Source organism: Mobula birostris, chromosome 13, assembly GCF_030028105.1.
Source record: "Mobula birostris isolate sMobBir1 chromosome 13, sMobBir1.hap1, whole genome shotgun sequence".
NCBI classification, from domain to species: domain Eukaryota; kingdom Metazoa; phylum Chordata; class Chondrichthyes; order Myliobatiformes; family Myliobatidae; genus Mobula; species Mobula birostris.
Window position 1 is genome coordinate 88451542 of NC_092382.1, and position 13692 is coordinate 88465233.

Here is a 13692-nt window from a genome sequence, read left to right on the forward strand (position 1 = left end):
CTTTATGTGGAATGAGATGTCAGCACAAGTGATGCATGTGAGCTCGATTCCACCATTGATGAGAAGTTTGAATGGGTATCTGTCTCCTGAGTAAATACAGATGCAAAAATGCTATGTAAAATCTACCCTATCTATTTTGCCTGCTCCCATACTCATAGCCGCGTTCGCTGCAGCACCGATCGAATGCGCAGGCGTCAGGGTTGCGGCTGTTCCCGAATATCGCGCATGCGCGCAGTATATAAAAGGCCTCTCGCGAAATCAGCTGCGGGTAAGAGATATTCCCTGGCTCCGGGTGGGGATTTTCAACACCGAATTTGGGAGAATTGCTGTGAGCTCCGGACACCGTGGCCCGTAATCCCGGGACAGTCCTGTTCTCTTCCCTCTTTGTCAGCCCCACGATCCGTGCACGGGCCCCGGGGAGCTTCCGGCTGATGAGGGAATGGGAACCGATGGATCTCTCAGACAGAGCTGAGCTCCAGCTGTCTAAATGCAAGGATTGGGAACTCGGAGAAAGGGAACAAAATCTTTTACATCACCAGTTAAGAAAATCACCTTTGTTCTGCCCCCAATCACAAACGAGAAAATCTGCAGATATTGAAAATCCAAGCAGCACACACAAAATGCTGGAGGAATTCAGCATTAGTATTCTTTTCCCTGAATGCTGCCTGGCCTGCTGAGTTCTCCAGCATTTTGTGTGTGTTGCTTGTTCTACCTCCTCTTGTTCTGGACCTTTCTACCCGTGAGAACATGCTTTGACCCATTCTCTCTGGGTACATAATGATATCACACCTTTAGCCTGGGCAACAAGTAGCTTTCACATCACTGATGTGCCAGACTCCAATGAGACAGACTACTGCCCTTCCCTTCATATTCATTGGCCGTCAGTCACTTGGGGAAGGGTTCAGGGGAAATATTTATGTACAATACAGAAACTGGTATTATCTGTGTGTATTGTGGGAATGCAAAAGTTGCTGGCGAATTTGCAAGTGGGTGGAACTGGAGTGATATTTGGAAATCTGACTTTTGAAAACATCATTTAGCAAGCAAATCAGATATGTGTGGTGTGCAAAAGGTCTGGTGAGAAAATCCTTCATCACCCTCTACAAGCCTGCTGCATAGGTTGTGTGAGAGTGCAAATGAACTTGATCAAACCCAGAGGAGATCTAAGTTCTTATTGACAGTGATTTGCTAGCTGTTAAAATAAATACCCCTCTATTTAAAATTCAGTGTGCACATGTTGCTATCACTGGGTAAAAATTGCACAGCACAAGATTTTTCAGCACACCAGTCATTACAAATTTGAGGGGACATTGGTGGGAAGGTGGGGAGACCTCCAGTGTCCCTGATGCCCTCACCTACAAGATGTGCATCCAGCTGCAGCTTGTAACCCTGCACGTTAGGGAGTTGGAACTCGAAATGGATGAACTCCAGATCATTTGGGAGTTGAAGGGGGTGATAGATATGACATGAAGAGAGGTGAGTTACACCCAAGGTGCAGGACACAGGAAACTGGGTGAGAGTCAGGAACGGGAATGAGGTTAAATAGCCATTGCAGAGTACTCTTGTTGCTGTCCCGCACAACAACAGGTGGACCACTTTAGAAACTGTCGGGGGGCACTACCTGGCAGAGGGAATTCAAAGGGCTGATAGTGGAAAATGATAGTATAATGTGAAAAAGACTAAGGAGCTGGTGGTAGACCTGAGGAGAGCTAAGGTACGGATGACTCCTGTTTCCATCCAGGGGGTCAGTGTGGACATGGTGGAGGATTACAAATACCTGGGGGTACGATTTGACAATAAACTGGACTGGTCAAAGAACACTGAGGCTGTCTACAAGAAGGGTCAGAGCCGTCTCTATTTCCTGAGGAGACTGAGGCCCTTTAACATCCGCCGGACGATGCTGAGGATGTTCTACGAGTCTGTGGTGGCCAGTGCTATCATGTTTGCTGTTGTGTGCTGGGGCAGCAGGCTGAGGGTAGCAGCCACCAGCAGAATCAACAAACTCATTCGTAAGGCCAGTGATGTTGTGGGGATGGAACTGGACTCTCTCACGGTGGTGTCTGAAAAGAGGATGCTGTCTAAGTTGCATGCCATCTTGGTCAATGTCCCCCATCCACTACATAATGTACTGGGTGGGCACAGGAGTACATTCAGCCAGAGACTTATTCCACCGAGATGCAGCACAGAGCATCATAGGAAGTCATTCCTAACTGTGGCCATCAAACTTTTCAACTCCTCCCTTGGAGGGTCAGACACCCTGAGCCAATAGGCTGGTCCTGGACTTATTTCCTGACATAGTTTACATATTACTATTTAACTATTTATGGTTCTATTACTATTTAATTATTTATGGTGCAACTGTAACAAAAACCAATTTACCCCGGGATCAATAAAGTATGACTATGACTATGACTAATATCCTAGTGGTAAGGCTTGCTTTTGCTAGTGTTTGTGGGGGGGGGGGGGGGGGGCAGTGGTGGGTGGCTGTTTGAACTAAACTTGCATGGGGAATGGGAGCCAGAATGACAGAACAGAGAGTGGAGAGGGTGAATCGAATTGACTTTATTATTTATATCTTTCATATACCTGAGGAGTAAAATCTTTATGTTTTGTCTCCATCTGAATGTGCAGTGTGCAATTTGTAGTAATTTATACTAAGTCGTTTGTAGATAGGACAGTCAATATAACATGGAAATGCAGTTGTATCAGCATGAATTAATACCAGTTTCCCCTTCCAATCAAGTTTGGCCAGCTTCTCTGTCAAAGAATCATGGGGAAGTTCAGTACAGAAACAGGCCATTTGTCCCGTCTAGACAATGCTGAAAACATTTAAGCTGTCTGATGCAATGAGCTGCACTGGGACCATAGCCGTCCATACCCTACCATCCAGGTACCTATCCAAACTTCTCTTAAACGCTGAAATCGAGCTCACGTGCACCACTTGTGCTGGCATCTCATTCCATACTCTCACATTCAATTCAGGGAAGAGGTTTTCCACATGTTCCCATTAAATTTTCGTTAGATGGGCCACTTACCCCTGACCTCTGGTTGTCATCCCACCCAACATCAGTGGAAAAAGCTGCTTGCTTGTACCCTATCGACACCTTCCTAATTTTATATACTTCCAAAACATCCTCAAAGCAATGTATAATTTCCTTAGTTATGCCTAGAGCCTTTTTCAGGTGTATAAGATGATGAGGGGCATTGATCGTGTGGATAGCCAGAGGTTTTTCTCCCAGGGCTGAAATGGCTAACAGCAGAGGGCATGGATTTAAGGTGCTTGGAAATAGGTACCGAGGGGATGTCATGGGTATGTTTTATTACACAGAGAGTGATGGGTGCGTGGAATTCACTGCCAGCGGTGGTGGTCGAGGCAGATACAATAGGGTCTTTTAACAGTCTCTTAGATAGGTACATGGAGCTTAGAAAAATAGAGAGCTATGCACTAGGGAAAGTCTAGGCAGTTTCTAGAGTAAGTTACATGGTCGGCATAACATTTTGGGCTGAATGGCCTGGAATATGCTGTAGATTTCTATGTTCTATGTTGAACAGCGAAATCACTTTGGCTCTCCTACAATCCTCTGATAACTCCCTCATCACTAAGGATGATTTAATTATTTCTTCTCGGGCCCTGTCAATTTCTACACTTGCCTCCGGTAGGGTCCTAGGTCCTTGTCATGCCCTGGAGATTTATCCACCCTAATCTGCCTCAGCATAGCAAGCATCTCCTCTTCTTTAATCTGTGCAGGGTCCACGATTTTAACACCGCTCTTCCACACTCCCATAGACCCTGTGTCCATCTCCTAAGTAAACAGAGAAGAAAAAAAATGTTTAAGATCTCCCCCACCTGCTTTGCTTCCACACGTGGATTGCCATTCCGGTCTTCCAGAGGACCAACTTTGTTACTTCTAATCCTTTTGCTCTCAATTTATCTGTAGAATCCCTGAGGGTTATCCTTCATCTTTTCTGTGAGGGCAATCACATGCCTTCTTTTAGCCATCCTAATTTATATCTTACTTGTTCTCTTGCATTTCTTATACTCCATAAGAATCTACCTGCTTATCCCTGTTATGGAACTCCATTTTGTGCTTCACCAGGGTCTCAATACCCCTTGAAAACCAAGAGATACAGTTTCTAACTTTACGTTTTATTCTGACAAGCACATACCCGCATTGTACTCTCAAAATTTCGCTTTGAAGGCCTCCCATTTACCAAGCACACCTTTGCCATAAAGCAGCCTGTCCCAGTCCACAGTTGCCAGATCCTAGTGTCATAATTCCAGGTGTTGATCCATGCCCTGAACACATCGGCCTTTCCTACGCTGCTCCCTGTATTGAAATATACAGGATTGAGCATATTCACTGCACCATGCTCACCTTTTTCATTCCTGACTTTGTCTGAGGACTGAACAACATCTGTCTCCACAACCCCTCCACTATCTGTTCTGTCATTCAGGCTCCCATTCCCCCTGTAACTTTAGTTTAACCCCCCCCCCCCCCACCCCCACCTCCCACCATGCAGCTCTATCACCCCTTTGGCTTTCATCTCCCAGATCAATAAAAAGGAGGTGCATACCAGGTACATGCAGATAGGAACAAATAGAAATACAGGAAATTCAAGTGAACACTTATGAAAGAAATAAAAGAAGGCATGAGGTTGCCCCAGCAGACAAGGTGAAGGAGAATCCTCAGGGACTCTGCAGATATGTTAAGAGCAAAAAGGTTGCAAGGGACAAAATTAATCCTCTGGAAGATCAAAATGGTAACCCATATGAGGAGACAAAATAGATGGGGGAGATTTTTTTTCGCAGCCGTATTTACTCAGGAGATGGATACAGAGTCTATAGAAGTGAGGCAAAGCAGCATCAACTTCATGGACCCTGTACAGATTACAGAGGTGGAGGTGTTTGCTGTCTCAAGGCAAATTACCATGGATAAATCCCCAGCACCTGACAAGTTATTCCCTGGGACCCTGCGGAAGACAAGTGCAGAAATTTTTGGAGCCCAAGCACAGATATTTAGAACATTCTCAGTGACAGGTGAGGTACTGGAGGATTAGAGGACAGCCAATGTTGTTCCGCTGTTCAAGAAAGGCTCTGAAAATAAACGAGGAAATTCTTTGTTGGTGAGCTTGACATCAGTAGTGTGAAAGTTATTGGAACATATATGCAGGAACCGGATATATAAGTATTTGGATAGATGTCGACTGATTAAGGATAGACAGCATGGCTTTGTGCATGGTAGTTCATGTCTAACCAATCTAATAGAGTCTCTCGAGGAAGTTATCAGGAAAGTGGATGAAGGCAAGAGAGTGGATGGTGTCTACATGGACTTTAGCAAGGCACTTGACAAAATCTCATATGGGAGGTTGGTCAAGAAGGTTCAGTCACTCAGCATTCAAGATGAGATAGTAAATTGGATGAGACCCTGTCTTCGGGAGAAGCCAGACTGTGGTAGCAGATGGTTGCCTCTCTGACTGGAGACCTGTGACTAGTGGTGTGCCACAGGGATCAGTGCTGGATCTGTTGTTGTTTGTTATCTATATCAGTAATCTGGATGATAACATGGTTAGCTGGATCAGCAAATTTGTGGATGAAACCAAGACTAGGGGTGTAGTGCGAGGAATACTATCATGGCTTGCAATGCGATCTGAACCCGCTGGAAAAATGGGTAGAGAAATGGAAAATGGAAGTTCATGCAGACAAGTGTGAGGTGTTGCGCTTTGGTAGGACCTACCAGGGTAGGTCTTACACAGTGACTGGTAGGGCACTGAGATGTGTTGTTGAAGAAAGGGATCTGGGAATACAGGTCTATAATTCACTGAAAGTGGTGTCACAGTTCAATAGGAATGGAAAGAATGATTTTGGCATATTGCCCTTTAAAACCAAAGTATTGAGTATAGGAGATGGATGTTATGTTGATGTTGTACAAGACATTGGTGAGGCCTAATTTGGAGTATTGTGTGCAGTTTGGTCACCAACCTGCAGGAAAGATGTAAAAGAGGTTGAAAGAGTTCAGAGAAAACTCACAAGGATGTTGCCAGGTCTGGAGAACTTGGGTCATAAAGAAAGATTGAACATGTCAGGACTTTATTACTTGGAACGTAGAAGATTGAGGGGAGATTTGATGGAGTTATAACACAATTATGAGGGGTATGGATGGGGTAAATGCAAGCTGGCTTTTACCACTGAGATTGAGTGGGACTACAACCAGAGGCCATGGGTTAAGGGTGAAAGGTGAAACGTTAAGGGGAACAAGAGGGGAAACATCTTCACACAGACGGTTAACCAGGTGTGGAATGAGCAGCCAGCACAAGTGGTGCATGCAAGCTCAATTTCAACACTTAAGAGGTTTGTATAGGTACCTGGATGGTAGGGGTATGGGTGTAGAAAGTTTAAATAGTTCAGCACAAACTAGATGGGCCAAAGGGCCTGTTTCTGTGTTGTACTTTTCTATGACTGTGACAAGAACCTTAAATTATACCAATATTCACTCTAATTCCTTTTAACGGCTGTGCAGACCAACCATACATCTGAGTAGGAGATATTTATATGGCGTTAAAACTGCGGCACTTTAAATTAACAGTACATAAAAGAAAATCTCAGCTGCACGTCAACAAAGGCTATTTGTGTGAGAGTGTTTCAGTTACTGTGGAGCCAGGCACCCATGCAGCTCAGTGGGAAGAGGGAATAATACCAATGGAGAGAGTCAAACTGAGCCAGGTCACAGATTGGAGATGGCGGAAATGCCCCATACTTAAAGAGACAGGAAGAGCATCAGAGAGTTTGATGGTCATTTGAGATACCAGCACTGTGCCCAGTTAGAAGATGATTTCTCTCTCCAACTTGGGTTGAACCTCACTGTAACAGTGTGATGTCAGATCATTCCTTGGCAAATCAAGTGATCTCATCTGAAATGTTTTCCTTCACCCATTGATGGATTTTGTAAATCTTTTTACAGGTTAGACATGACACGGAATGTGGGAATCTCGAACGCAGCACTCCAGTTTTGCTGTCTCTGTGCAGATATTTAAGTGGAGCAAGGGATTCACTCGATCATCCTTCCTGCTCAGACCGTGGGGAGGGATTCACTCGATCATCTGACCGACTGGCACACCTGTCATTTTACACAGGAGAGATCCCATTCATCTGCTCAGACAGTGGGTTGGATTGACTCGATCATTTGAACTGAAGGTACATCAGCAGGTTCACTCTGGGACAAGGCCATTCATCTGTTCTGTGTGTGAGAAGGGATTCAGTCAGTCTTCCCACCTGTGGACACACCAGTCAGTTCACACCGGGCAGAGGCTGTTCATCTGCTGAATTTGTGGGGAAGGATTCACTCCGTCATCTGACCTAATGGCTCACAAGCGAGTCCACACCGGGGAGGGGCCATTCACCTGCTCGGACTGTGGGAAAGGATTCAATAAATCATCTAAGTTGAAGGTACATCAGCGAGTTCACACTGGAGAGAGGCCATTCACCTGCTCAGACTGTGGGAAGGGATTCACTCAGTCATCTCAGCTACTGATACATCAGTCAGTTCACACTGCAGAGAGGGATTTCACCTGCTCAGATTGTGGGAAGAGATTCCCTCACTCTTCCACCCTACAGAGACACCAGCGAGTTCACACTGGGGAGAGGCCGTTCACCTGCTCAGTCTGTGGGAAGAGATTCTCTCGGTCATCCCACCTACAGAGTCATCAGCGAGTTCACACTGGGGAGAAGCCGTTCACCTGCTCAGACTGTGGGAAGGGATTCACTCGATCATCCAACCTACAGATACACCAGCGAGTTCACACTGGGGAGAGACCATTCACCTGCTCAGACTGTGGGAAGGGATTCTATCAGTCATCTACCCTACAGAGACACCAGCGAGTTCACACTGGGGAGAAGCCGTTCACCTGCTCAGACTGTGGAAAGGGATTCACTGAATCATCCACCCTATTGGCACACCAGTCACTTCACACTGGGGAGTGGCGGTTCTCCTGCTCAGAATGTGGGAAAGGATTCAATCAGTCTTCCAAACTACTGGCACACCAGTCAGTTCACACCGGGGAGTGGCCATTCACCTGCTGTGAATGTGGGAAGGGATTCACTCGGTCATCCAAATTACTGGCACACCAGCGAGTTCACACTGGGGAGAGGCCGTTCACCTGCTGTGAATGTGAGAAGGAATTCGCACGGCCATCTGATCTACAGATACACCAGCGAGTTCACACCGGGGAGAGGCCGTTCACCTGCTGTGAATGTGGGAAGAGATTCACTCGATCATCTCATCTACTGAGACACCAGCGAGTTCACCCTGGGTAGAGGCCAATCACCGGCTCAGACTTTGGGAGGAGATTCTCTCAGCCATCTTCACCAAATGTGCATCATTCAGTTCACACTGGGGAGAGGTGGTTCACCTGCTGTGAATGTGGGAAGGGATTCACTCAGTCATCTAACCTTGTGACACATTACTGGGTTCACAATGGGGAGAAAGTTTCAAAAAGCTGCTTGCTGGATATTTGTCCATCACCGTTGCTGAATGCAATTTCGAGAGTGACTGTCCATGCTGAACTCTACAATTATTGCTGCTGCTCACCACACCCAGTTCTGCACCCTGGTCACTGGGCATGGGAGGAGTTTCTTCTGCTGCACATTCACCTTTAATGGGACTGGAGTTTAATAATCCGGATCTGAGACAAATAAATCAGTTCTATTTTGAACTCTGTCTCCGGTACTTAGTAAATTTATAACATACCTGGTGTACAGTAGAGAGTCAACTCAGGCCGGCTGGACCCTGCCAGTGATTCTGTTCCACGACAGTCCTTTTAAATCCTGCCCTGTTGTTCATCTCTCTCTCCCTGTGGTGATGAGTTCCAAACAGTCACCACTCTGTGGGTGAAGAGGTTTCCCTTGAATTTTCTGCAGACTGAAGAAGTGGAGCTGACTGCAGTTCTGTCTGAGATGTTCTTCCCGCTGAAATCTCTGGACTGAGGAAGAATAACACTGGTAGTTAACCTCCTTAATTACGACTCATTTCCACATTATGGGTCATTTTTCCTGCTTCTAAAGGGTTGTTAGAAAACACCACTGTCCTATAAAGACTGAAAGTAGAATGGGAAACCATCAGTTGGACATTCAACGGAGCAGGATCAGAAACCAGAGGCAGGTCTGCACAGGGCAGAGTCTGGGGGTCTGGACAATGGTCGGGGTAAGAACGTATGATGAGGAGAAGGGAATCAGCAGCGGAGCATGGCAACGAATGACAGAGTAGCAACATTTGGAAGCTGATTGACAGAGAAAATCTTTTGTTTGTCTGACGGATGACACAAATAATACCTGTGGTGAGGTGCTCCACTGGTCAAGGAACATGTGTGTGTTGGGAATGGTTTTATCTATTGAGCGAGTTGTTCCTGCTTGTTTATCCTGTCATATTATATCTGGATGGTTATTATGGATTGTCCTATCTGAAATAATGTGTTGATTATCATATAATTTGTAAGATTTTGACTGTAAAACTGGATCAGGCTTGAATTTATGGTGCCTTTATGAAGTGATGAAGGGCATTCATGAGTAGGTACTTTAAAGCAAGAATTTGGTGAGTGATATTTGCCACTTGATTGTACCTTTGTAAGTAATCAGATTGAGTTAAACTGCTGCAGGATCCTGGAATGTGTTGGATTGTGTCTGGTTTCTCTTAGCATTTTCTGCACTTACTCTCTTGCTTGTTTGTATTTCATGTATTTTCAATTTTTCTTCCTTTTATTAACCACCTTGTCCTGTATTTCTGCAAGGACCCCCTCTGTTTCTGGGAAGAGGTCTCCAACTCTCAGTCAGGTGCTCGATGCTTCCTTGTCACCGTCTCGTCTGCTCAGATCATTGGGATGTCCCCCATGGAGGGTCATACTCATTCCACTGGTTAATGTTTTCTTCCATAGTGATGATTCATTTGCCTGAGTTGGTCTCTCATTAAAATTTTCTGGTCTGAATTTCTTATCACGATTGCATATACACACATGGAGTGCTGAATCCTTTTCATTTTTGATGGAAATATATACCTAGAAGTTTTATCTGACTGTTGTGTGATTTTTGTTTTCATGTGTGTTTTTTCTCTTCCTCCTTCTGTCCAAGGTAGTGTTAATCTAAGTGGGTTGAGTTTAAATAGTCTTTTCTAAAGTTGTCATTTCAGTTCTTATTTATCTTTGTAAATTTTACTGATTGAAATGGGACCAAGATATTTTCATTAAAAAAGTCAATGTCGGTATTGGTGAAACTGTTTATTGCTTTTGTTGTATTTGTCAACTATTCAGCTCTGTTTGGCAGGTTTTTTTTCAGCCTTGAACTAAATTTTGTCAAAGGTTTTCTCGATTTTGCACTACTTTCTATTGTATTTGCTTGTTGATTTTCCAGATATGTGGGTATCAGGAGTCCCAAAGAAGGGTCTTGGCCCGAAATGTTGATTCCCATGCATAGATGCTGCCTGACATGCTGAGCTCCTCCAGCACTTTGTGTGTAGTTCTCTGGATTTCTAGTATCTGCAGGTCCTCTTGTTTCCCAGATACTTGTATGTTTCTTGAAATAACAAGCCGGTAGTTGGGTTGCGTGGCTCTGTTGGTAAAATATTAAATAAAATCATTAGAAAGGGGTGGCAAAGGGCTGGAAGGTGTAGAATCTCTGTGGGTACAATTAAGGAAGAGCAAATGTAAAAATAAAAAAAATCCCTGATGGGAATTGTATAGAGACCCCCAAACAGTAGTGAGTATGTGGTCCACAAATTACAATGGGAGATAGAAAGTGCGTGCCAAAAGGGCAGTGTTCCAATAGTCATGGGGGATTGTCATGCAGGTGATTAGGAGAATTAGGATGGTGTTGGTCTCGAGGAGGAATTCCGAGAATGCCTACAAGAAGTTTTTTTTAGAGCAGCTCATGGTTGAGCCCACTTGGGGATCACCTATTCTGGACTGGGTGTTGTAATGAACCGGAATTAACTAGGTCACTTAAGATCGAATATCCCTTAGGGGCAAGTGATCTTAATATAATCCAATTCACCCGGACATTAGAGGAGAGGCTGAAGTTAGATGTGGAATAAAGAGAATTTGAGAGCAAGAGAGAAGAATTGGTCAAAATTTAATTTGAAAAGAACATGGGCAGGGATGAAAACAGAGCAGCGATGGCTGGAATTTCTGGAAGGATTTCGGAAGGCACAGGATATATAAATCACAAAGTGGAAGTAGTATTCTAAAGGTAAGGTGACAAAACTGTGGCTGATAAAAGAAATCAAAGGCAACATAAAGATCAAAGAGAGGGCATAGAGCAAAAATTACTAGGAAGTTAGAGGATTAGATTAGATTATGAGGACGCTCAGTCCTCATTTATTGTTATTTAGAACTGCATCCATGCATTAAGAAATGATACAATGTTCCTCCGGAGTGATACCACAAAAAAAACAGGACAAACCAAAGATTAACACTGACAAGACCACATAATTATAACATACAGTTACAGCAGTGCAAAGCAATACCATAATTTGATAACGAACAGACCATGGGAATGGTAAAAAAAAACAGATGCAAAGTTCCCATCGACTCCCAATAGTCCTGATAGCAGGCGGCAGAAGTGAGGAACCCTCTCTGTCATAAACCTCCAGGCACCGACAACTGTTGATGCATTGGAAGCATCCGACCCCAGCCGACTCTGAGTCCGTCCAAAAAATTCGAGCCTCCAACGAGCCCTTCGACACCGAGCATCGAGCACCATCTCTGCCGAGCACCTCGACCCCATCCCGGCCGCCGAGCAGCAAGCAAAGCCGAGGACTCCAGGCCTTCCCCTCCGGAGATTCAGGACCACACAGTAACAGTGGCAGCAAAAAAGGCATCTCAGAAGTTTCTCCAGATGTTCCTCCGTTCTCTCACGTCTGTCTCCATCAAATCAGAATTGTGCACGGCACCCTATTTGACAGATTACAGATATCATTCACCGGAGTGCTGCCATCTTCTCCTCCTCCAAGATTGGGAAGCTTATAAAAACCAACAGGATGCAACTAAAATAATTAAGAAGGAAAAGATGGAACACATAGGTGAGCGAGCCAGTAATATTAAAGAGGATACCAAATGTTTTTTCAGTTACATACAGCGTAAAAGAGAGGTGAAAGTGGATATCGGACCACTGAAAAATGATGCTGGATGCAAGATCATCCAGCAAGTTGCTCCATCTACTTGCCTTTTCCCCATAACCCTTGATTCCCTTACTCTGTAATAACCTATCTAACTCGATCAGGTTCATGAGGGACTCTTGCTGTCAGATTCTGCAGTTCTTGCGGCTGTTCATCGCACCCAGGACTGAACCCTGGTCACTGAGCATTGGAGGAGCCTGTTCTGCTGATGTTAGCCTTAAACTAGACTGGTGTTTAATATTGTGGATCTGTGAAAGATAAATCAGTTCTGTGTCAAATCCCGTGTCACAAGTACTTACTCTCTCTACCACACTCACAATGTACACTAGAGAGGCCACTCAGTCCATCTGGTCCCTGCCCATGTTTCTGTTCCATATTTTAAAATCCATCTCTGACGTTCCTCTCTCTCTCCCTCCCTGTGATGACAAGTTGCAACTAGGCACCACTCCGTGGGAGAAGAGATTTCCCTTTAATTTTATAGAATCATAGAAATTTGCAGCACATTACAGGCTGTTCAGCCCACAATGTTGTGCCACACCATATAACCTGCTCTGGAAACCGCCTAGAATTACCCTCACAGATGGCCCTCTATTTTTCTAAGCTCCATGTACCTATCTAAGCTCTTAAAAGACTCAGTTGTATCCACCTCCACCACCGCCACTGGCCGTGCATTGCATACACCCACCACTGTTTATGTAAAAGCATTACCTTTGACAACTCTCTTGCAACTACTTCCAAACACCTTAACGCTATGCCCCCTTGTGTTAGCCATTTCAGTTGTGGGGAAAAAGCCTCTGGCTATTCCACGACCAATATCTCTCATCATCACCTGTATGGATTTCCTGCATGATTTTCTCTAGCTTGAATATGACGATGAGCTCACTGTGGTTTTGACATTCCCCAGGGCTCAGGAATAAGGTGGTTAAATTCCTTCTTCCCTGCTCTTTTGAACGTTTTGTGTCATTTTCACTCATTTCAAAGGACTGTGCTTCAGACAGCTGGGTTGTTGCAATGTGCCTCTAAAGTCTGACAGCAGACCAGTGAGTGACTCTTCGATGGAGCAGAGTCAGAAACCAAAGAATTACCAGCCTGAGTCAGGGCTTTGGGGCTCCAGAGAGATATGGGGTCGAGAGTTTACGAGGAGGAGGAGGAAGAGGAATCAGGCCCGCAGGATGTTCCTACAAATGAAAGATCAGAAACATTTGGAAACTGATTGAAAAAAATGCAAAACACTGGAGGAAATCAGCAGATCAGGCAGCAAATGTGGAGAGGAATATGTAGACAACCTTTAGGCCGAGCCCCTTCAGCATGCCTAGACTGTATACTCTGCTTAGTTACTGTCTGAACTGCAGAGCTCTTCCTGCGTTTTGTGTGTGTGCGTCTCTGTATTTCCAGCAACTGCAGCTGTGTTTTATATCTGCCTTTGTAAGAGGATTGTACATACAGTTTGATATTGTGTGTATTGTTTATGGCAGCCGCTTTCTGCGCTAAAACAGCTGCTGAGGTTTCTATATACACAAAAAAAACTGAGGTA

At 44.7% G+C, this 13692-nt stretch overlaps 1 protein-coding gene across 1 annotated transcript; it reads left to right on the plus strand.

The window, feature by feature from the left end:
- The first annotated feature begins 212 nt into the window (after window positions 1-212).
- Window positions 213-10210, plus strand: LOC140207732 (uncharacterized). Its single transcript, XM_072276289.1, has 2 exons — window positions 213-268; window positions 6960-10210. The coding sequence occupies exon 2, from the start codon at window positions 7358-7360 to the stop codon at window positions 8309-8311; it is 954 nt and encodes a 317-aa protein (XP_072132390.1). The 5' UTR covers window positions 213-268; window positions 6960-7357; the 3' UTR covers window positions 8312-10210.
- Window positions 10211-13692: the final 3482 nt, after the last annotated feature.

Coding starts and splice junctions, on each gene's coding strand:
- LOC140207732 (XM_072276289.1), top strand. CDS start 7,358: ATGGCTCACAAGCGAGTCCACACCGGGGAGGGGCCATTCACCTGCTCG.